This window comes from Emydura macquarii, unplaced genomic scaffold (assembly GCF_026122565.2).
Source record: "Emydura macquarii macquarii isolate MOO-44397 ecotype Brisbane River unplaced genomic scaffold, CSIRO-AGI_Emac_v2 contig_1027, whole genome shotgun sequence".
Taxonomy (NCBI): Eukaryota; Metazoa; Chordata; order Testudines; family Chelidae; genus Emydura; species Emydura macquarii.
The window spans coordinates 1,625,420-1,647,544 of record NW_027131164.1 but is presented as its reverse complement, the minus strand read 5'-3'; the positions used below and the strand labels follow the sequence as shown (position 1 = coordinate 1,647,544).

Below are 22,125 nucleotides of genomic sequence, written 5' to 3'. Positions count from 1 at the left end.
CCATTCTTAGTTGGTCCTTTAGGCACTACAGTAATAAAAGTGATTAATAAGATTTACCAAAATACTTAATGGAATTAAATATACTCACAGACTCAATACAAAACCAAAGGAGACAGAAATTAAGAAGTACAGACATGAAAGCTGGATATGTTTTCAGTTGAGATCTGAAATGAACTGCTTAATTGCTAAGGTGAACATCACAGAAACACTGTTCTAGATGGCAAGAGCTGTAGACTAGGCAAGTCTCAAAAACAGTGGTGAAATAGTGTGCCAAGCCAGAGAAGGCCCGGTATTAGGTAAGCAACGGGATTGGATAAATTAAAGAGATCACTTGCAAGAGACAGGCCAAAACAAGTCCATTAAAGTAAAATTTGGGATCAAGGATAACATCAACCATAGGTCTACACTTGTGGCAGCACGTAGAGTACACTGCATACCCAGCTAGCTTAGATATAAATACCAGTGTAGACAGTGAGGCACTGCCTAGACAATTAGAGTAGAGACAAACCTGATCCCCTCCATGTATATACCCTATAGAGCTCTCTACACACTTAAGCAGTATCTCCCATATCTATGCTGCTATTTTTAGCAGTGTAGTGTCCCGCAGGGTGACCAGATAGCAAGTGTGAAAAATCGGAATGGGAGTGAGAGGGTAATAGATGCCTATATAAGATAAAGCTGGGATTTTCCCTATAAAAATGGGGACATCTGGTCACCCTACACTGCCACAGCCTTTCCCCACTTCAGTGAAAGAATCTAGCATGCAGAAAGGCTCTGGCAGGGAGGAGGCAGTGATAAAAGGCTTTGCAGCTCCCCACTGCAGGAGACTTTTCTCACTGCCTCCCCCTGCCAGAGCCCTTCATGGCCACATGTAGCTACACACCGCAGTGAGTGTGGACACAACCTGCCCTCCACTGCAGCATGTAGCTATATGAACCCTGCATGTCGCCGCTAGTGTAGACAAGGCCCAAGATTATGGCCAGAAGACAGCAAATGGGAGTTCTGAATTGGGAAGAGAGATGCAATAACGTTTGAGGATGCTCCTCACGCCCAAAGGAAGCATCCAACAAATTATCTGAAGGAAGCTGAGACAAAATGGTTTCTTGGGAAAGACAGAGAGAGAAATGCCAATGAAGATATCAACATAGATAAAATTGAGAATCATCAATATAAAAATAGTTAAGATTAAATATATATATAAAAAACCATACAGAAAACACTCACATAAGCTACGTCCACTTGGTAATGTAGCACCAGTCTGAGAAGTTAACCTAGAAAACAATTATATTAAATATGCAAAATATATCAGCATTTAATTTACAACATAAAAGCTACAATGCAAGCAACACTTTTGAAATAGAAATCCTTAAGTGTTGTACATTGAACATAATTTGAAGCATTTGTAAAGTATGTTCTCAAGAATTCGACTTGCAGATGAAGTTGGAACAATATATTAATATATTTTATTTTTATACTAATAAACAATTTTAACTAATATCACCATACTGGGGAAAACAAATCAGTATTTGTTCCACTAATAGGCTACACCACTTTACTTATGTCCCATCCTGTTAAATAAGCCTCATTCAGGTTCCAAAAATAGTTTTCTTGCTGCTGCTAGTCAAAAGCAAACACCACTTAATTTCTTGCTGTTCTGGAGGATAACTGAAACCAATGAAAACCAAGCAATAAAAATGTGCAGTGCAATGTTACAAAAACAAAAAAATTAAATCTATTTAACAAATCTAACAACTGAAGGGAGAGGGATTGACTTACATCAAGATTACTTTAATCAACAGTAAAAATATCACTTAAGACCTCAATTTTGTTTTGGTTTTTAAGTTAATTTTTCTAAAGGAAAGTTAACTCCCATTGGGTTGGTATAAAAGCCAACACATAACCCATGTAATTGCTGGAAGAAGTTTGGATTAACAAATTATTGTACCATATACTCACTCTTGATTTTTACCTTAGAGTAAAAGAACTGAATGTTATATTTCTTATCTGTTAAGACTTTAGCTTATTAAAACGTAAGTTATACTGTTAAAATTAAAATATACAAATGCCCTAAAATCATGATAGAATATCAGCTGAAAGTAACCCGTTGGTACCATTACATATAAAATCAAAATAGATTAGTCAAATCAAGAGTTTATATTCATACAGCTCCTGTCATCCTGAAGGATCTTAAGTGCTTTACAATGTGTATCAGGACCACTGAAATGCAAAAACTATTGTGCACCATCAGGGGGGAGGGAGAGATTAGCTTTTAGGTTGGAAAGTGAATAAATTAACCAGCAGGAAAAAGGAAATCATTTGACTAAGACTCCACTGCCCCTTTACTCTTGCAAAAATTTCTACTTCTGACGACATGGACTTAACTAGGAGATGGGTTTATGCTATTATTTACCTGAGAAAGGCATACCAATTTTTCATAAAACAAAGGCTTCACCATGGTAGAGACTCAAAAATGTGGCACAATGATAGACAACAACACATAGGAGAACTGCCCCTGCAAATCATAACTGTTTCAAGCATTTTTGACACACAAACATTAGTAATGGCTTTATGGCCACATGTATTTGTTGTTTAATGCCAAAAAAAACAGAATCTCCACAGGATATTATGCTTGGCTCTTCTAGGCTTGTTCAAGTGGCCTATTGCTAGAATTTTATTTTAATCTAAATTTTCTACTTTAAAACTAGTTTCTGTAACAACAGACCAAGATCCAGTCATTAGACACCTCACAGCACTTTTTATAGGAACAATGATGTTAGCTCCAATATCCTGGTCTAATTCCAGTTTCAGCAAATTTAGTTCATCTAAGTGGTATTCTTCCAGTGTCAATTTAAAAAAAAAATCAGATTTTATTTCAATTAAAATACAAGTTTATTTTTTAAAAATAAACTATTTAAAATTAAATTTGAAATTGACAACCTATGTGCAGACCTGAGCTTATTATAATCTATTAAAATCACTGAAATTAAATACAAAAATAATATTAAGCAGTACATATTTGCTGCCCAATATTAAAGGAAGTCAAACCACTGAACTAGTGGAAGTCACAGGCTAAGCACGTGGAACCAGAGTTTGCTGAAGCGCGAAAAACTTTTGACAGCAGTTGCCTTTCTGCAGCTGCAGAGAGATTTTTTTCATTTCCGTTTATTCAACTAGTTCAGTTCAATGATCATTCAAAGTTAAGAAATTAAGTGGGAACGAAGGAAAGCTTTCTTTCCTCTTCCAATATATCAATAAAAACTAGGTTTGAAAGGATGAGATCTGCACTAGTTCTAAAATCTTGAAGGACATGGTGACAGAAACAATCAGTTCTATTCACTAACTACAGATACTTCTTTTTTTAATAAATCAGTTAGTTTTAAATGTAAAATGTTTTGATAAACTTTTATGCATCCAGCACATTAAATGTAGTTTATTAAAAAAATATAATTCTACTTTTGTTCATTTGACTTGCATTTGAATTTCCATCCGAAGAAAGCTTGACAAATCACAAGTAAAAAAATTAATCTAGTAAATAAGAAATTCACCATTTTCTAACATAATAAAAATGTAAGCTATGAATATGAATAAATTCAAGTTAGCTATGTAATTGTTTAAATAAATGTGTATCGATATAGTGTATCCCTCGATCATAAAAAAGCAGCACTAAATTTAGCATAAAGGCTACATGTAGTTGCAATTCAACATATTTTAATGGTTATCAACAGATGAGAATCAACCTTTCTTTAGGAAAATAACTAAAAAGTCCAAATGCAAAACATGATTACAATCAATTATTTAAATCAAGGTTTCCTGCTTGCAGATTTAAATCATTTAAATTGCTTTGACTTAAATCAATCCATCCTGCTGTATTCTTTACATTTTGTCTAACAGTTAAAAGGTTGAGTAGTGCTGGTGTAGACTGATATGCTGGGTCATTTAACAGAGGTGGCTGTATATGCTCTAAAATTATTTCTGAATGAACCCGGCTATAATCATATGGTTCTCAGTTTAAATAATCACCTGTCTTATCCACATCAATTTGGTCTCTAAATGTGTCCCATCTTAGGGGGCTATAGTCTTATAATGAGCTATCGTGGTTCCCATATGCTAACAGTAACAAGGATGACACTCTCATACTTAACTGAATTTAAAACAATATGAAACAAGGAATGTCTAGTCCTATACAACATGCAGTAGCAGTTGCAAAGGCCAAAATCAGTGTTCAAACAAGCAGTTCCAGGCACAACAGCTTCAGGCTTTTGCTTGGTGTCCGTACACTCTCGCAATTACTTGTACCCAATCTGAAGAACCTCTTTAAAACTGGAAACTTTTTCTTAAAATTGAATCAATCAATCAGAAAATGAAACAATTGTTCCTTTTTGTTTTGGCTGTATGGAATTCATAGTACTTTGACCTGCTTCTTATGTACTAAACTCCTGAGTCAGTCAAGAGTTGTCTAACAATGGAGAGGCTGAAAGCACCATTGAAAAGGAGAAGGCTGGACCATCTTGTATACAACAGGATTAAAAAAAAACATATTTCCTAATCTAAATGTAGGCCTGCTGCTTATTCCTTGAGAACATGGCACTCCTAATGAAGTCACTGAGAGTTCTGGATGCACAAACAAGATAAGATTGGACCCTAACACATTCCACCATTCCAAAGCTCTTTCCATTTTAACAGAGAATGGTGTCACAGAAGGCAGAACATAACTCATAAGATTCACGTAGTTCTCATTTAGAAGTCAGACCATGAGACTAAAGGAAAACAGGTCAACATTAAAATGCTGCAAAAGTGTGCCATTTCAACTTAGTGCACATTCTCCCGCACTAAATTTAAGTGGGTTTACTAAATTTATTAAAATGAACAGAACTTTATGTCTTCTAATTCAGTACAGTGCACCAGCTTACCTGGACTGTCCAGCTGAAATGCTCCATTCCTCTCGCTGCCCAGTATTGCGTGATTTTGATTTGTCTTTGCACACAGGATCAGCATGTTTCAAGGTACGTTTGGCGGGGGGGGATATGTGGCTATCACTCAAACTAGCATCACTACCTTCATCTTTCTGAAAGAAACAAAGCATCACACCATAGTTGATTCATTTTTACATCTCCCACAGCAAAAGTAAGATTCCACTACTCATCTAAAGAAAGTCAAACCCCATTCACACAAACATAGCAATGCTTTATTGATGCTCATGGAACACATCTTCCTTAAAAATGCAGACATGCTGAAGGTTAACTCACCAGTTCACCTATCAAAGTCTTAACACTGGACCTGATGAGCATAAAATTCTGTATTTATCAATAATTCTTTATAATGCTTCTAAACTAAACCTTTCTAGTTCTCCAAAACCCACTATACTCCATTTCCTGGTAACACTACTGGCCCCTCATTTTTACTGTAATTCACAAAACATCTTTTCTGTCTATTGTACTACTGAATTTTTTAATAGCTATTAGAAAAAGAAACAGCAAGATGCTATGAACTGTTCTCTCTTTAATGCCTTTAACAAAATTATTAACACATGAACTCTAAAACACCTGGGCAATTTTAGGTTTTGTGTTTTCTGTTAAAAAATAGACAAATATTGAGATATCTATCCTGATAAAAAATGAAGTGTTACTGATATTCAGAAGCTTTAATCACAAATCAAAAATACTTAAAAAGAAACTAAATGCTTTTACCTCTTTCACCACTCTTCCTTTGCAGTTTTCAATAGCAGTATAAAGGGTTAGTAGAAAGAATATTCTTAAATACCATACTATGCAAAAATTGCTTAGTAACCACATTGACACACGAGGAAAAAGTGGACAAGGGAGATAGCAAAACATCTTAACAGACCCAAAAATAAGTTATATGCACAATTTCTAGACAATTAAAAAAGTCCCTTCTTCGGCAGGAATTGTCCACAGTCATAAAAAAATCCAAACATTAAAAAAAATTTTAAAAAACAAACAAAAAAAAAACCTCTGAAACACATCATTGCCCACCAAAGAAATTACTCAAAGTTATAGATCCATCTTCCCATCTTAGGTACCGTATACCACCTTTCTCTAGGGGATAGATTAACTACAGTGACAGCAAAATCCCTTCCATCATTGTAGCAAGTTTCTACACTTCAGTGCTAAGAAGCACAGCGACAGTGCCATAGACAAGCCCCATAGTCTTCAGGCTAGAAAGCTGTCAGGTAATTAGATTTGGTGCAAGAGATGTTGCACAGTCTATGCAACATTTCCCACCATGAAACCCTGAAAGCTAGCACAACAAAAGACCTAATTTATTTTGATTTCCACATACAGTAAAAGTTAACCTGATGGGACCCAATTACAAGTGTTTGGTTGAGGTCACCAACAGGATCCTCTCAGATTCAGGTGGAGTCAGTTCTCCTCCTCCGACCCACAGGGCTCGGCAGGAAGAAGCGAGCCAACATCAGGGGCAGGAGGTGGCAGCAGTGACTCAAGTCCAGAGAGAAGTGTCAGGTCAGAAAACGTGGGTGCAGGTCAGACCTAAAAATTAGACCTGAGCAGACTTTTAGGGCCAACAAAGAAACAAACACTGAGATGGGCTCAAGCTTCAAATTAAGTCAACACTGAAATAGCTGAGCAAGCACTAATGCAATGAGCAGCCTTAAGACTACTGTGACACTGTAGCCAGGTATCTCATATGCTGATAGTAATGCTGTCACCAGAGAACAGAGAACATCCACCAAAGTATCTTGGTAGTGTCAATGCATCGGCTGAAACAGAATAGAGGCAACACAGTAGCAGAAACAAAAACTCTGTTCCAAAGTACCGAGACAGATACCAACAGCAGAGAAACACACACTGAAGCATCAAGAAAATAAACAAGCTCTAAAGCACTTGGAAGCACCTGAGGCATGAAAAATTTATCACAGGTATACTGGAGCTGACTGGAAGAAGAGGATACCCAGTGAACCTCAAGTCACTGAAATCCAGAAGAGCTGGCATAATAAAACACAGTCTCCTACAGGAAGTTCTTTTACCAACTGAAAGTAAGGAACTGACTAAGTTTGGAAGGTGCCTTTACATTCTCTCTAAGAGGAGTACAATAGCCATACTCTTCATTAGTACTGTTGTGCTCAAAAATAAAAACAAAAGTTCACATCTAAGAGAGTTATGTTAGGCCTTGTCTACACTAGCACTTTTGCCGGAAAAACGTTTGTCGCTCAGGGGTGTGGAAAAAAACACACACCATGAGCAACATAAATTTTGCTGGCATAAGTGCTTATGTGGACAACGCTATGTCAGCGGCAGACACTCTCCCGTCAACGTAACATGGCTACACAAGTGCTCTTACAACAACACATCTGTACCAATACAGCTGTGCCACTGTAAGTTTTAAGTGTAGACTAGCCTTTAGTTTCATGCTAAGGAGCAAAGTGTAAGCAATGAGAATTCTGCACAGATGATGGGCCAAATATTCTGCTAATCTAATGCCACTGAAGTTAATGGACTAATGCCAGCAAAGAATCTGAGTGCAAGATACGCATGCAGGTTTATAATCCATTTATACTCCTTTTACTTGGATGGAGAAAGGTGAGGATGAAGGAAAATGAACTTCCACTTTTTTTTTTTTTTGAAGTACAAATATGCACATACTTGGGAATGCTTCCTTTCTTATTCTATACTTTTAATCTACAATCAGATCAAATACAAAATTCAACAAAAACTGCTGGCATGCAGTATTCTTATATTCTCATCTGTACCTTTCTTTCAATAATTATTTTTAATTTCTGTTCTGTGGTTCTTCTATCCTGCAGAAAAAGGTATAGCAAGATCCAGTGCCTGAAGTTTAAGATAGACAAATTCTGAGTGGAAATAAGGCACAGAACAGTGAGAGCAATTAACCATTTCAATAATTTACCAAGAGTTGTCATAGATTCTCCATCGCTGGGAATTTTAAAATCAAGACTGGATTTCTCTAAAAGATGTGCTCTAGTTCAAACAAATTAATTTAGGGAAACCTTATGGCATGTGTTACACAAGAGATCAGATTAGATGATCAGAATGACACCTTCTGGCCTTATCAACTATGAATCCATAATGTACCTATCACAATTTTGTTACATGTATTTACAACGTTTAAAAATAAATATTAATAAATTAAAGAACTCCCCAAACTAGAAACTGAAGAAAATAACTAAATTCGCCCTTCTCAATCCACTTTTGAAAAGGCTTCAATAAATAGATCAGGCCTTGCAGCATGACCTGAGGATCAACAAACTTGTACTTCTATGAAGCAAGGAAGGGGAGCAAACTCCAGAGTATTTCACTGATAAATGCCTGCCCCAAAGCATACAATGGGGATTGCTATCGAAAGCATTTCAGATGATCAACTGTCAAGTCAAAGGACAGAGACAGGCAATTGCTAAAACGTAGAGGATACTAAACAAAGAATTTCTGATAAAATAAAAGGTTGCAAGCTCCTAACCAAGAGAAAATGAAAAAAGGTATCTTGGCTAGAGCTGCTGTCTGGACATCCAAAAGCAACCAGTGCTCCCACAGATTTACTGATTGAGGCAAGTTGCTGATACAAGACAAGCATATGCTTTCTGCATCAAAGAGGCCTCTGACACTTCTTCTGGTTATTTCCCAAACCGACAAACACCACCTTTGTTTTATCTGAACTGCACTTCAACCACAAAATTCACAGTGCCAATGGGATCTAGACCTGGGCTTGAAAAAATCTATCACCCTCTTGTAAATACAAAGGATTATGAGTTAACTCAGAAGGTCATCATCCTGAACATGGATAATGAATTCATCAATGAAGATAAGCCTTGATAATTCCAACCAAGATGATGAGTAACACAGCTCGCTCAGGAAATCAGAGGTGTAATAGGATAGCCCGTAAATCAACAATATAATCTAATCTCAGGATTTTTACTAAATGAGCACTCTCAATTCAATCTAGTTTTGGAATGAGAGATCTCAAACATTTAGGACATGTCTACAACGTGGGAATTTCAGAAGATTCCCATTAGTGCAACTGTTAATTCAGCTGCACTAAAATTTGTATCATTGGACACCCCGGTATAAAAAAGGTTTCCATCATGATAAAACCAGCTCTCTCAGTAATCTATTTTACAGAATAATATGCCACATCCTTCTCATGTCTTTAACCTGCGGCCACATTCAACACAATTATTATACTGCTCATTTCATTTCAGCAAAACTAGATACATTAGAGTTTTCCACCTATTATTTTACTCCCTTTAACCTCTATAATCATGTCCCCCTCGTCTACAATTCACCATCTTGATCAGCATGTTCAATTTTAGTATTTTTAAGTAATTTCTTAATTGATTTCTTAACTACATAATTTTAAAGGTGTCCAAATTATTTCAATTACTATTCTCTTCTTTCTCATTTTACAAATACCAAACTGACTTCCTGAAATATATTTGCATCAACCAACTAAATGTTATCAGGAAAGTTGGTACTGATTGATACTCAAAAGTATCTCTACTTCTGCCTTTAGCTCCTTGAAATGAGATTTATGATTTCTAGACATTAACATTGCTCATGAGAGCATTGTTTTTACTAACCTTAGAAAATCTGGGGCCAGTAACCACTGCTTATTTGTATCTTCTGAATAGCAATAGAAATGCGCAAAGATGTCTCAGGGTACTGATAAACTGGGCTACTAAAAGATTCTATTATTTAAGATCGGTATAACAAGTGAGGAAGAAAACAAAGAGATGACCTGCTAAAGAATTTCCCTAGTCTCTAACATACCAGTCAGGCCTGTTGTGATGCAATATTTAGAAGAAAATAATACTTGTTTATTTTAATTCTTTAAATTTTCCTCTGTTTCTTTTTTTAAAGAATCTAGTAGCAAGTTTAAATTTGTCTGGAGAAGTATGCTTCAATCATCTCTTTAAATTGCTCACTCTGTGCTAGGTTGAAATGTGAAATTTATAGCACAAAAAAGGATTGTAACTTTCTTACCAAGTTTTCACTTTCAATTGTTTGTATGACATAGTCACTGACAGATTGTTGGGTTTTTTGGATGTCAAAGAATAGAAAACATTCCTGATGTTGAAGAGCTGCTCGACAGTTTTGGACCAGACTTACACAATGATTGATGTATGTTTCAATGGTGATTATGGCATCAGGAATACCTTACTCGTACAATCATCAAACTTTTTCAGTGTTCTGCTCTTCTGCTTCAATAACCAATCTTTAGTATAGTGGCATATTCATATTAAAGAATCTGAAGAAACCTATTTTCTGAACTTTTTAAAAGAAGCATGAATCCTTTCAGCTCTCTACTTCACTCTTGACAACGTTTACATTTAACATCAGAAGAACAATTTTCATTACTTCAGTATATTCAATTCCTTATTTCCTACAACTTTCTTCACCTTTAGGCCTGTCAGTCGTAAGTCATACAGATGTTTGCTAATCACTAAAACTAATTCCTGCTCTTCTCAAGTATTAACTAACAGTTTTGACATTTACTAGTTATAACAAGAAACAACCATCTGGTGCAGTATTCCTCCTTTTTGTATACTGGTACCCCATTTCTATACTGGGACCTCCTCCCATTTACCAACATGAAAAGAGCAGAGAATTTGCAATTAATTACCTAATACCTGTTCAACCTCCATGTTGACAGACCCTGATTTAGTGAAATAACACCGCAAAGATTGAATTCAAGAAGTTAGTCAGTTTTATATTGAAATATATTATCAGACATCCTTCCCATCTTCCAGAAATCTCTAGATTCTATTATCAAAGCATTTCAAATATATGTTGAGTTCACGTAAATATTTAATGACAGACGTTCAAAAACTGAGAGAAAAAATTCAAAATCCACCACGCACCAGCTTGTTTTTTCCCTTAGCATGAGATTGTTTTTTTTTCCTGTAACCCAGGCTCCACATAGCAGTTTAGAACTACATTTAGAAACCACCATATCATTTAAATACAAAGAAAAGGGGGCATGAATACATATATTTGTAAAATTTATTTGGATTACGATGTAAGGCGCTATAGAAATACCATGTAAGGTAAATAGCCAAATTCCTATTGCTACCGAAACAGAAATATGTTTGGTTGTATATATTTTAAGTTAGGTCAAGAAAGCCTAGAGTGTATGGCTAGATGCTCCTTTTAGCACTCCTAAAAATCTAACTACACAATAAGCAGAATGATTTGGGAGAAAACCGTTGAGCAGGAGGAGGGAAGGAGTGCTGGGACCTGATGGTTCCATAGCAGTTGGACAGCAATTAGTTGTGGCAGTTAAGAGACAGGAGAAGATGTCTGCAGCAAGTGGTAGGGGCAGCAGGAACACCCACTAAGAAGCGAAAAACCTTCCAAAGGTAATGAGGAAGCAAGTTAACATTGCAAGACCAGGAAAGGGAGTTAAAGGGAAAGGGAGAGCAAAACAAGAAGTCAACAAGCCAGGGAGAAAATGGCTGAGAAAAAAGGAAGGAGAAATATACCTGGAAAGATACATGAGCTCCTGGTCCTCTCTCCCTGCTCTAGATGTGGTGTTGTGAGGGCTTTTACTGCCCAACCTGGGAGAGATATATTAGCAATAAAATATATCACACACTGAAATGACTGGGTCATAGCTACAAAACCAGAGCAGCAGAAGACTCAAAGTCATCCATGCCTAGGTACTGGATACCTGGTGTGAAAAGACCTATATAAAGATTTATACAGTAAAAAATTCAGTTAGTGGGCTGGACTCAACAGTTTATCAGTACACAGCAGTTTAGGGAAGAAAGTACAGAAATATACCACATTCAGCTGAAACTGAAGGACAAATTGGGTGATCAAAATGTAATTAACCAAGATAATTACCTTAGAGTAGTGCTTCTCAAACTTATTTGATGGCATCCCCCTTCTTTGTGTCTGGAGTAGCTTTACACCCCCTCCCTTGCCACACAATTACATATACCAATAAAGAAAAACCAACATGCAACTCTCACTAAATATGAAAAGCAGCAAGGCATTGATTGAAACAGAGCCCACGATCCATTGTAATAAGAGCAAAAGCAAAATTGCCCTGGTGATCAATGTTTGCAATTAAATGTGCACACCGCATCATAGCAAATGGATTAAAATACAGACGGCAATGACTTTGTATAATGCTATGCAAACTTAACAGAAATCCGTCCAAATGCACAGCACCATCTCAAGTCTAATGCACAGCGCCAGCTGAGGACCTGATCTGTCTGAAGGGATCAGCTTAGCTAGTTATTCATGGCAGTGGGTAAAATGTGCATGGTAAGTTTTTTTCCTAAAGCTTCTCATGCCCCCTCCATATCCTCCCAGGGCCCCCCCCCCCCCCAATTTGAGAACCCCTGCCTTAGAGAACCCCAGGATGAACACAATTCTTGCAAAAAGTGCCATGGAATCTTTAGTGAAAAGTGTTGGAGATCTGTTTTAAGACGCATCTGAAAGATGGCAGCTCTAAATGAAGCCTCCATTAATGTTACACTGGGATACTGGGTCAGTACTCAGAGGAAAGAGCACAACTTACTAAATCACCAACACCATTTCCTGAATGTTCTTTGGAGGTCTTATTCACACATTAATTAGGTCTTATTCGGCTCCATTTCCGATTTCCAAGGAAGTCAAAACCCAGAATAATATGACTACAGGATATGACCAGGAGTTTCAAGCAAAATGTGTAACTATTTTTCTATATGAAAATTAGCCATCAATATATGAACCTATTCCCTGATTAGCACAAGCAAACTGATTTGTTAGACTGCTTTTGAAGAACTATACTCCTCTACATGTCTGTTTGGGCACAATAATTGATATAATGTCAAATAGGCTTCAAGTATACTAAAATATTGGCAGAAAGTTAAACATCACGTCCCACTATGCACAGATGTATTAGTAATACAGTACTAACGATTTGTTCCTGAATTTCTCATGCCAGATCCCAAAATAAGAAACCACTAAAGCAAAAAAAAAAACCAAAAAAACCCAGCTTTTATCACCCTAAAACCCTAAAAAGATGGGTTTCCTCAAGAATCTGTTTTAACTGAAACCTTTTTCATAACTTCACAAAGTAAACTTTTAAAGAACTGTGCAAGCTTTACCTGACACGCTCCCATTAACATTACTGAAAACAGTCAAACTAAGACTTAACTCAATGGTTTGAAAATACCGGGGGATCTTTAGAAAACAGATTTTTCTTTAAAGAATTTTTAAACACAGGTGCAAAGCAGTGTCATTTATTTTTCTTACATGACCTAAGATCATTTAATTTTTCAGTGTTTTTATTTGAAATACACAGAATATCCATTAAGAATGTTAGGCACGGTCATATAGGTAACCACCAAAAGGAAATTCCAAACCAACAACCCCTTCCAACTCGTAAAAATGGAAGGTAAAATGAGAAAGGAAAGACAATCATATTTATGAATCTGCATTAAGCGTTTTTCAAAACAAAACAAAAAATGTTATGTCTTTTGCCATTCTGTTTGAAAGAAAAAAAATACTCCTTTAATTTTTAGAAATGATAAGTCAGTTTTAAAACTAACATTTTAAAACAAAAATAAAGAAAAAATACGTAAAATATTTTAATGTGTTTCAAATATTGACCATTAAAGAGTAATTTTTAAAGATATTTTTAAGAGCTAAAGAGTAGCCAGGATTATATACCCTGCAGAAGAATCTGGAAAGCTATATCATCAAACTTCCAATTTGCAAAAAATATGTCAATTAATTTTTATACATTTAGAAACTGAATCAAGAGATATATACTTAATGTTACTATGAATCATAAAAAATGCTGTATAGTGGTTACATTCCATGTAACTGCGGTGCTTTATGTCAATCACCAGGTCTGTTTGCGCTCCCATTAGCAATTAAGTACAATGGAGAGCTCTATGTTGCTACTGAATGCTGTTGGCAGTCCTACTTTTACCTAGGAACGTGTAGAACAGTAATCAGAGTGCCCTCAAGTAGCTCTTAAAGTAAGGTTAATGCTTCCTTGCCTAATTAAATTAGGTTAATCTTATCTGCATTTCTAAAATGAACCAATACAGTGGATGATTTAAAAACTACTATAGTATTAGTTGAGAAATAAATTCATGGCTTTTATAGTTTTTGCAAGTGCGTTAAAGAATCATCTCTCACTTAATATTGTAATTTTCAATGGCCAATTAAATCCAATCACTGCAATCACAATTCATATATCAGTATCTGAAAGGCATTCAAAAATTAGTTTGTAAATTAACAATAGGAACTCAAACACTTGCATGTGGAAATGTATTTTATGGTCACAAAAAAAGGTTTACTTTAAGAGTTTTTACCATTTGAGTAAGGTTCAAAATTGAAGTTTATAAACCTACTTTTGTAATTTTCTGATTTTGAAAAGTTAGTTAATGTTTTATTTGATAAATTTTGTTCCTGTCAGAATGTTTTAATATCAAACCATAAAACCACTTCCAAGTCAAATTTTAATAGTAAAATGGTAATTTACTTTTTAGATAAAAGGAAACCAATCCAGCCATTACACTTACAATATTATAAATTAAGCATGAAAACAATACAGCTCACTTCCTCCTCTTCACATTCTAATGTACTAATTACATTTCAGAGAATAAAAATCTAATCCCTTGATCCATTTAGCAAGTTGATTTTCTTCATTTTAACATCTGATCAGTACATAGAGCATGTATCAATCCGAGTCTTTGAAATTACCAAGTAAATCACCTGAAAATATCACAAAATGTCTTCATTTTCTGATGCTAATTGTATCCAACAAATCTCACACAAAATCACTAGCCATCTCACTTGCTTTATTTAAGATAAAACAGGGAAATGTTAAAAAAGAAGGGACACAACTATCATACCCGATTTCCACAGGACATGAGCTGCTTCCAAATTAATGTACACAGCAAATGGCAATATTAACTTATTACTTATCAAAATACTAACATTTAAGCCTTTAGAAATGAAAATCCCATACATTCCTTTCCCCTGCATTTGGGTCTTTTCAAGTGTATCCTCATAAATGTGTGCCTAGGAACTAAAATATATTAGAAAATGCCAAGAAAAACCACAAAAGAAGGGGAAATGGAAAGAGCAACAAAACAGATAGGTGGATCTTGTAGCCCCTCATCTACTGTACTAGGTTTGGCCAACATTTTTACAGGATACTATTCAACAAACAGCTTTCCACAGGGATCCCAAGCCAACACTCTCGTGGAAGCAAACTCAGGCTCACAATGGTATGGACAATATTTTTCATTTGCAGAGTGCCAGCCATCTACTCCAACCTTTAACTGCCCATTCAACAGACTAACGTCCGGTAGAGCTGGGATTCTCAGATCACAAATCTATGGATAGGCATTAAGGGACACATCATTACAACCAACTAAAGAAGCAAATGAAACGATTGCCTCCAAACCTAGGTACGTGACACACCAATCCACTCATTTCCCTTCAACACTGAAGCTACAACACTGTCTTCTAACAATAATTTTATAATTCATGGCTTGGTTTGCTTTGTTTTTTAATTTCAGCTATTTTTTTCTACAAAAGCATTGACTTCTAACTGCCATATTGATTTTGGCACATTTTAATCACAGAAAATTTTGTTATATATTTTTAACATTCTTTCATGCAGATCTGAGAGCTCAAAAACATACAAACATAAGAATAGCCACAATGGGTCAGACCAATAGTCCACCTAGCCCAGTTTCCTATCTTCACACAGTGGCCAGTGCAAGATGCTTCCAAGGGAATGAACAGAACAGAACAATCATCAAGTGATCCACCACGTCACCCAGTCCTAGCATCTGCCATTCAGAGGATTTAGGATACCCAGAGCATCGGGTGGTATCCCTGTCCGCCTTGGCTAATAGTCAATGATGGGTCTATCCTCCATGAACATATTGAATTCTTTTTTGAGCCCATTTATATTTTCAACCTTCACAACAACCCCTGGCAATAAGTTCCATAGATTGACTGTATGTTGTATGAAGTAGTACTTCCTTTTGTTTGTTTTAAACCTGTTGACTATTACTTTCATTCTGTGCCCGTTTCTTGTGTTATGTGAAAGGGAAAATAACATTTCCTTATTCACTTTCTCCACACCATTCATGACTTTATAGACCTCTACCATATCCTTTGCCGAGATATCTCTTTTCCAAGCTGAACAGTCCCAGTTTTTTAATTTCTCCTAATATGGAAGCTGTTCCATACCCTTAATCATTTTTGTTGCCCTTCTCTGTACCTTTTCCATTTCTTTTCCATATCACATCACTATCAAATTCTTAAACCTTAATATTAAAGACAGATTCCTATATTTGACACTTAGTGTGAAATGTATACTGAAAATGAAAATATGTATGCACTAAAATTCTGAAAGAAAAAGAGCAAAAGCTTCTAACAAGTTCTGCTACCTTTTGTCTATTTTTTCTAGAGAAAAAAGACAACACACACAACAGTGAATACTTGGAGTGCCTAAGATTAATTTAAGAGTGTTACACAGTACACCAAAACAAATCCATTATGTCATGCAAAGATATACACTTGCTGTTAGAAACACTGCATTTGTAGAAAAGTATCTTGGTATGGATATAGTGATTTTCAGGTCAGTTTTACTTATCCCTTTCCCTCCCTCCCTAACATTTGGACATGCATTTTAAATCAATAGAAAGAAACACCATCTCAGTGCTTAGCAGCAGTAGACTCCTCTACACAGGAAGCCAGAGAGGGTTAAATCAAACTTTGGCTCACAGGGTATACCAGACCCATGGGACCAGCATACTGGAATGTGTGAGAAAAGCTTTACCAGGTAGACCTCAGGCAAGTAGTGGAGAACAGAAACTGCGACAAAATCAGATAGAAGAGAAAAAAGAAGGAAATTAATAAGAAACAGGAGAGGACTGCAAAAGTAAATAAAATTTACAGCTGTCACCTAGTCAATAGTGTTCTTTAGTGTTTGTAAACAAAAGCAGGGGGGGGTGTTAACAATCACAGTTCCTATTGCTTTTTGTCTACTTGTTTCCATCTCTTCCTCCTTAGCAGTGAATGGGATGTGGTCCCTTGGTACATGACATTTTGATCCTCCGCTGTATCACTCCTGTATTCATTCAGCCCCTAGTCTTTCTAGACACATTGAGTGTAGGAGCAATCTACAGTAGATCATTTTTAGAATATGGTTGTCAGATCAGAGCACAATTAACCACCAGTAGAAATGTTGGAATGCAATCAATTTTCTTCCTATCACACAAGGAGCCCCCTTCACAAATGTACACAAAGAAGAGAATATCTCTGTTGTCAGCAAGTCTTTCTAGACATGGTGGAGAAGAGAAGCCTCCTGAGATCAGTTATAATCTACGAAACATTAGTTTCATACATTAGGCTCTTAGTTTCAGCTGTGATTAGACCATTCAATCAAAGCTCTTATTATAAATCATGTTGTGAAAACAGCTAATTAAGCAAATATTTACCAGGCACAAGTATGTTTTTTCCCTTGCTTTTCAAGGGAGGGATTAGAATACAGGAGCCATGTTCCAAGCGGGACTGTCGAGACTGACGCGGATAGTTGCTGTAGGTGAATTGAGGTCAGTATTTTGCAATCGTGTAAAGTTACTGCAGCCGCAGCTCCCAACTTTTGTTTCTTGTTGTCCCTCCAGTGCAGTCCCAGGCGCAGCCAGAGAGGGAGCTTTACTCCGCTCCCACCCCCGATCCCCTGCCGGCCACAGCACAACAGCTGCCTGAGCAGCAGCCTGCCTGCCTGTCTGTCTGTCCGTCTGTCTGTCTGTCTGTCCCTCCCGCACACACAGAGGGAGCAGCTAGCCAGCAGCAGCACGAGAACTTTTGTTCCTCCGCTCCCAAGTCTTGCACACACACACCCGGCTACAACCCCCTCTCCCCAACCCATCCCACACAAATCCGCCCTCCAGCCCTCCTCATCCCCCCTCTGGGCCCCCGTCCCTCGCCCCAGCTCCACTGAGCACCCCCGAAAGGGGTCGGCAGCAGCCCACCCAAATGCCAGCCGCCCTTCCCCCTCCCCCTCTCGCACAACCCGAGTGTGGATGGATCCCCTGCCCCCCGGCCCCTCCAGCGGCCCCTCTGCCCGGCGCCCAACTCACTCCCCCACCCCGGGCGGGGACGGACGGAGGGACAGACGGACGGACAGCCTCCTCTCCCCGTCTGCCCAGCTCTGCCTCCCCCGCCCCGGCAGAGGCAGCAGCGGTGCCCTCCCGGCCATTCCCCGGCCCCCCGCTCTCCTCACCCGGGCCGCCGCCTCCTCTAGCCCGGCCGCGGCCGCCTTGGTGCCCCTCTTGGAGGAGCGGGTCCGGGACGAGATGAAATGGCTGCCGGCTCCGGCCGTGGCGGCCGCCGCTTTGCCCAGGAGGCGCAGGGAGCTCTTCCTGGTGTTCACCATGGCCCCGGCGAGGGCGGACGCGGGGAGCAGCCGCCGCCGCGGAGGGAGGGCAGCGGGGCGCCTCCTCCCGGGGAGCGCGGCTGCCGGGCAGAGACACAGCCCGAGTGCGCCGAGTCCGCCGCCGTCTCCTCGGTGCAGTCAGACACTAACTGGCGGCCATTACTCTCCCTCTTCCTTTCTCTGCTCGGTCACCGCGAGGCCGCTGGCTGCCGCTGGGGGGCGCTGTGCCGCCGCGCAGGCCCGGCGGCCCCTGCTGGGTACGCTCTAGCACGGCGCAGCGCGCTCTATGGGACCTGCTCCCGGGGGCGGGCGGGGGGAGAGTTGGCAGGCGGCGGCTGGTCGCCGCCCAGAGCTCCCAGGAGGGCCGGGGCGGGGAGCGTCTGGCTCAGCGCGCCGCCGCCCACAGCTCCCCGAGGGCCGGGCGGGGCGGGTGTGTGGCGTGGGTCTCGGCGTGCCTGGACTCTGGAGCCCAAGGAAGAATCTGCGGGGCGGGAGCGGGGCTCTGGCTGCCTGTACTTCAGGGGCGTGCGGGTCGGGACCGCCTGCGGGAGGCTTCCCGTGTCCCTGAGCCACGCGCTGTGCAGAGCCTGCTAGAGGCTGTGAGAGCAGCAATGCCTCGCCCTTTACTGGGGGGTCAGTAATACCATCCCCGTTTTGCCAATGGGGAAACTGAGGTACATGGCTGGGACGAGACCCCAGGTTCCTGAGTCCCATTCCAGTGCCCTAGTCATTAGATCACACTGGTTCTCCCCATCCAGCCCTGTTTCGTATTATTTGTATTGCAGTGGCACCTGGAAACCCAAACCTAAAATAGGGCCCTGTCTGCTCTAGCTGTTGTTCATACACTTGCCTGAAAGCCCTGACAGTCTACATTCAGACAGACAAAGGGAGTATTATTATCCTTGTTTTATAGATGAGGAACTGAGGCACAGAGAACAAGTGACTTACTCAAGGTCAAGCAGCAGATTTGAACTTTTGTATAGGGTTGCTGTGTGTTGTTAAAAGACTGCGGTGTCCTGCTGTGCAAGCGGTGGCTGCATTTCTGCCAGAAGTGTGGTGCATCCTGTATAACTTGCAAAATTTATTCAGCAAAGTAGTCTATTTTAAATTAATGGCATGACTACTTAGGTCAATAAATGTTCCCACGGATGAGACTTCTACCACTTTCTGTGGAAACACAGTCTAATAAGTTTCGCTATTAAGAAATTCTCTTTATAGTTATGTTGACATACAGCCTCCACACTAATTGAATTGGTTTCACAGCTCCACATTATGCTCTTTGTGTTGGTGGTGCACGTCCTCACCAGGAGTGCTTGCACCAGTTTAACTGCCAGTGTGCGGCATTGTGGGACGGTTTCTGAAAGGCATCAACCATCTATGTATATGCTATGCAGTGCCTACACTGACATTGCATCAACCTAACTACATCAATTTAAATGCTACGCCTTTCATGGAGGTGGAGTTATTAAGTTAGTATAATGGGCGAGTTACATCAGTGGGTGCTCCATTTTAGTATAGACACAATTAGGTCGATGTAAGCTGCCGTATGTGGACCTAACTATAGTGTAGACCAGGCATCAGACTAAATGTTCTGTGTATCTTGCTTGTTGTACAAGTCCCACGTAATTTTCTGAATCTTTTGCCAGGTAGCCTGAGTCTATATCTGATGTTTATTGCTCTGTATTGGAATGCAAATTTTTATTTTATTTATGTACTTTTATATTGGACCTAATAATCTCCTTGGAGGGGGAGAAAATAATATCTGTTATAACATGTTGAAGGCCAAAGTGTTTTATAGACTATTAATAGGATAGTCTAATCTCTTTTAACTGATGTGAGGAATATACAATTAGATCCCCTCCTCTCTCACTACTATTTGTTGCCTCCTATTGAACACATGGCTATCACAATTCAGATACACTCACAAACCCAGGACTTCAAGAAAGAAGTACAGTATGGTGTTGTGAGGACAAAATTGTAAGCAACAAACTTCTGGAGTTTAATTCTTGTTCTGACATTCACTTGTTTGGTGCCACTGGGAAATTTGCATCAATGTGTTTTGTTTCCTGAACTGTAAAATGAGGATAGTAAAATTTACCATCATGTTTCACATAGCTGTTGTTGGAATATATTAATCAATATTTTTAAATGCTTTGGAGATGGAAATTGCAGTATTATTCTAGATATAAAACAAAGAAGAAAAACTGCTTATATGCAGATGGGATTCTGCTGTTTATAAATCCCAAATCTTTATATCACAGTTAGAAAATCTTCTGAAAACATGTCAAGAAATGTTTTAAAATAACTATTACAAAATATGTACCCATACCAGTCAGATGTTTTTTTAAAAAGTGAACTACCCAGATTTTCAAACATAATGATTCTTTTCCCCATCCTCTTACCTACTCTGGGTTAGGTTTCAAATATATTTGAGTAATTAATATTGCATATCATCCAAAAATCACATCATACAGATGTAAACTGTAGTTAAAATCTGCACAGGACCATTAAAAATATTAGTTTGAGAAATGTGATTATACTCAGTGAGCTCAGTTTTATTGTATTTTCTTTCTTTTTCATATATATAGCTCGAGTCTTTGTGAAAGTTGACAGGAACTGCAGGACAGGAGAGGAATGTCCCTCAGCAAACGTATTGTGGGGACTAGAACAGAAAGTAAGTTGGGTGAGGGTGATATCACTAGTATCATAGTGATGACAGATAATGTATTTTTCCCATTCTGCCCTGCAGTCTTGACAGTGCAGTGGATTAGTCCAATAATAGTCACTGTTGGACATATTGGGTTCAAATTCTGGATGGTCCAAAAAGAGAAGTAATTTAATAGTCTCCTGTTTTTTTGTATGCTTCACAAAAACACCACAAATCTTGGCTGAACAAGCAGCCTATGATCAAGAAAAGCTACAGAACGCAATTACACAAGAGTGTCATAGATTATGATTGCAGTGTATTGGCAGGGCTGTTTAGGGAAGCTTGCACAACAGCTGCTTGCAACATGCCTGACTCAAGCCAGCCCCTCATGAGCACCAAAATTGCTGATGACTTTTTAAAAGTAACATCAACTTCATGGTTGTCCAAGAGAATTATCTAGCTTGGGCTCCTGTCCAGTGCTTCTTAAAGTTAAAACAATTCTCTTCAAAGCTACACTTTTATTTTATGATTTACTAGTCTTTTGTACTTGTTTGTCTGGTTTGTTAAAATGTTCTGAACTCATTCCTGCAACCTATATTCAAGTGAGTAGACCTTTTGAAGCCAATGGGACTATTCATATTAGAGAAACTAAGGCAATTTAAAAAATCCCTGCACACTGCTTTGAACCTATATCCTATAACATCTAATTCTTAAATGTTTTATTCCCAATATGTTAGAGTAACGATGAACAGGGATGTTTCATGTTGGATGTTTTTTGCCCAGATTACTTTGGCAGGTGGTTTATTTTCAGGTTTCCCTGTTCTCCAGTTTCTGTTATAAGGAGTGGGTAATATTATTCTGATGCCAGCATATGACTTTCCACGCTAGGTACCTTAGTTTGAATACCACTCGCATTTTCAGTACTCCACATATAAATTAATAAATCACAAATTGCAAGGTTTGATTTATTTTTTTTTAGCACAAAAGATATGGTAACATAGGACTAACATTTTATAGTATACATGCTAAGAGATTTAAGAGCTGTTTAACAATAAAATGTGAAAGCCCAGGGAGGATGT

General features: G+C 38.6%; 1 protein-coding gene across 2 annotated transcripts in view; it reads right to left on the bottom strand.

The window, feature by feature from the left end:
- The window catches only part of ATAD2B (ATPase family AAA domain containing 2B), a 158,637-nt gene extending 140,078 nt beyond the window's left edge, over positions 1-18,559 (bottom strand). For both annotated transcript variants that reach the window (XM_067544701.1, XM_067544702.1), the window contains exons 1-3: positions 18,247-18,559; positions 4,911-5,065; positions 1,225-1,271 (exon numbers count right to left, since the gene is read on the bottom strand). In XM_067544701.1, coding sequence (XP_067400802.1) covers positions 1,225-1,271; positions 4,911-5,065; positions 18,247-18,399 — 355 coding nt within the window. In that variant the 5' untranslated portion in view covers positions 18,400-18,559. The remainder of the gene's footprint in view (positions 1-1,224; positions 1,272-4,910; positions 5,066-18,246) is intronic.
- Positions 18,560-22,125: the final 3,566 nt, after the last annotated feature.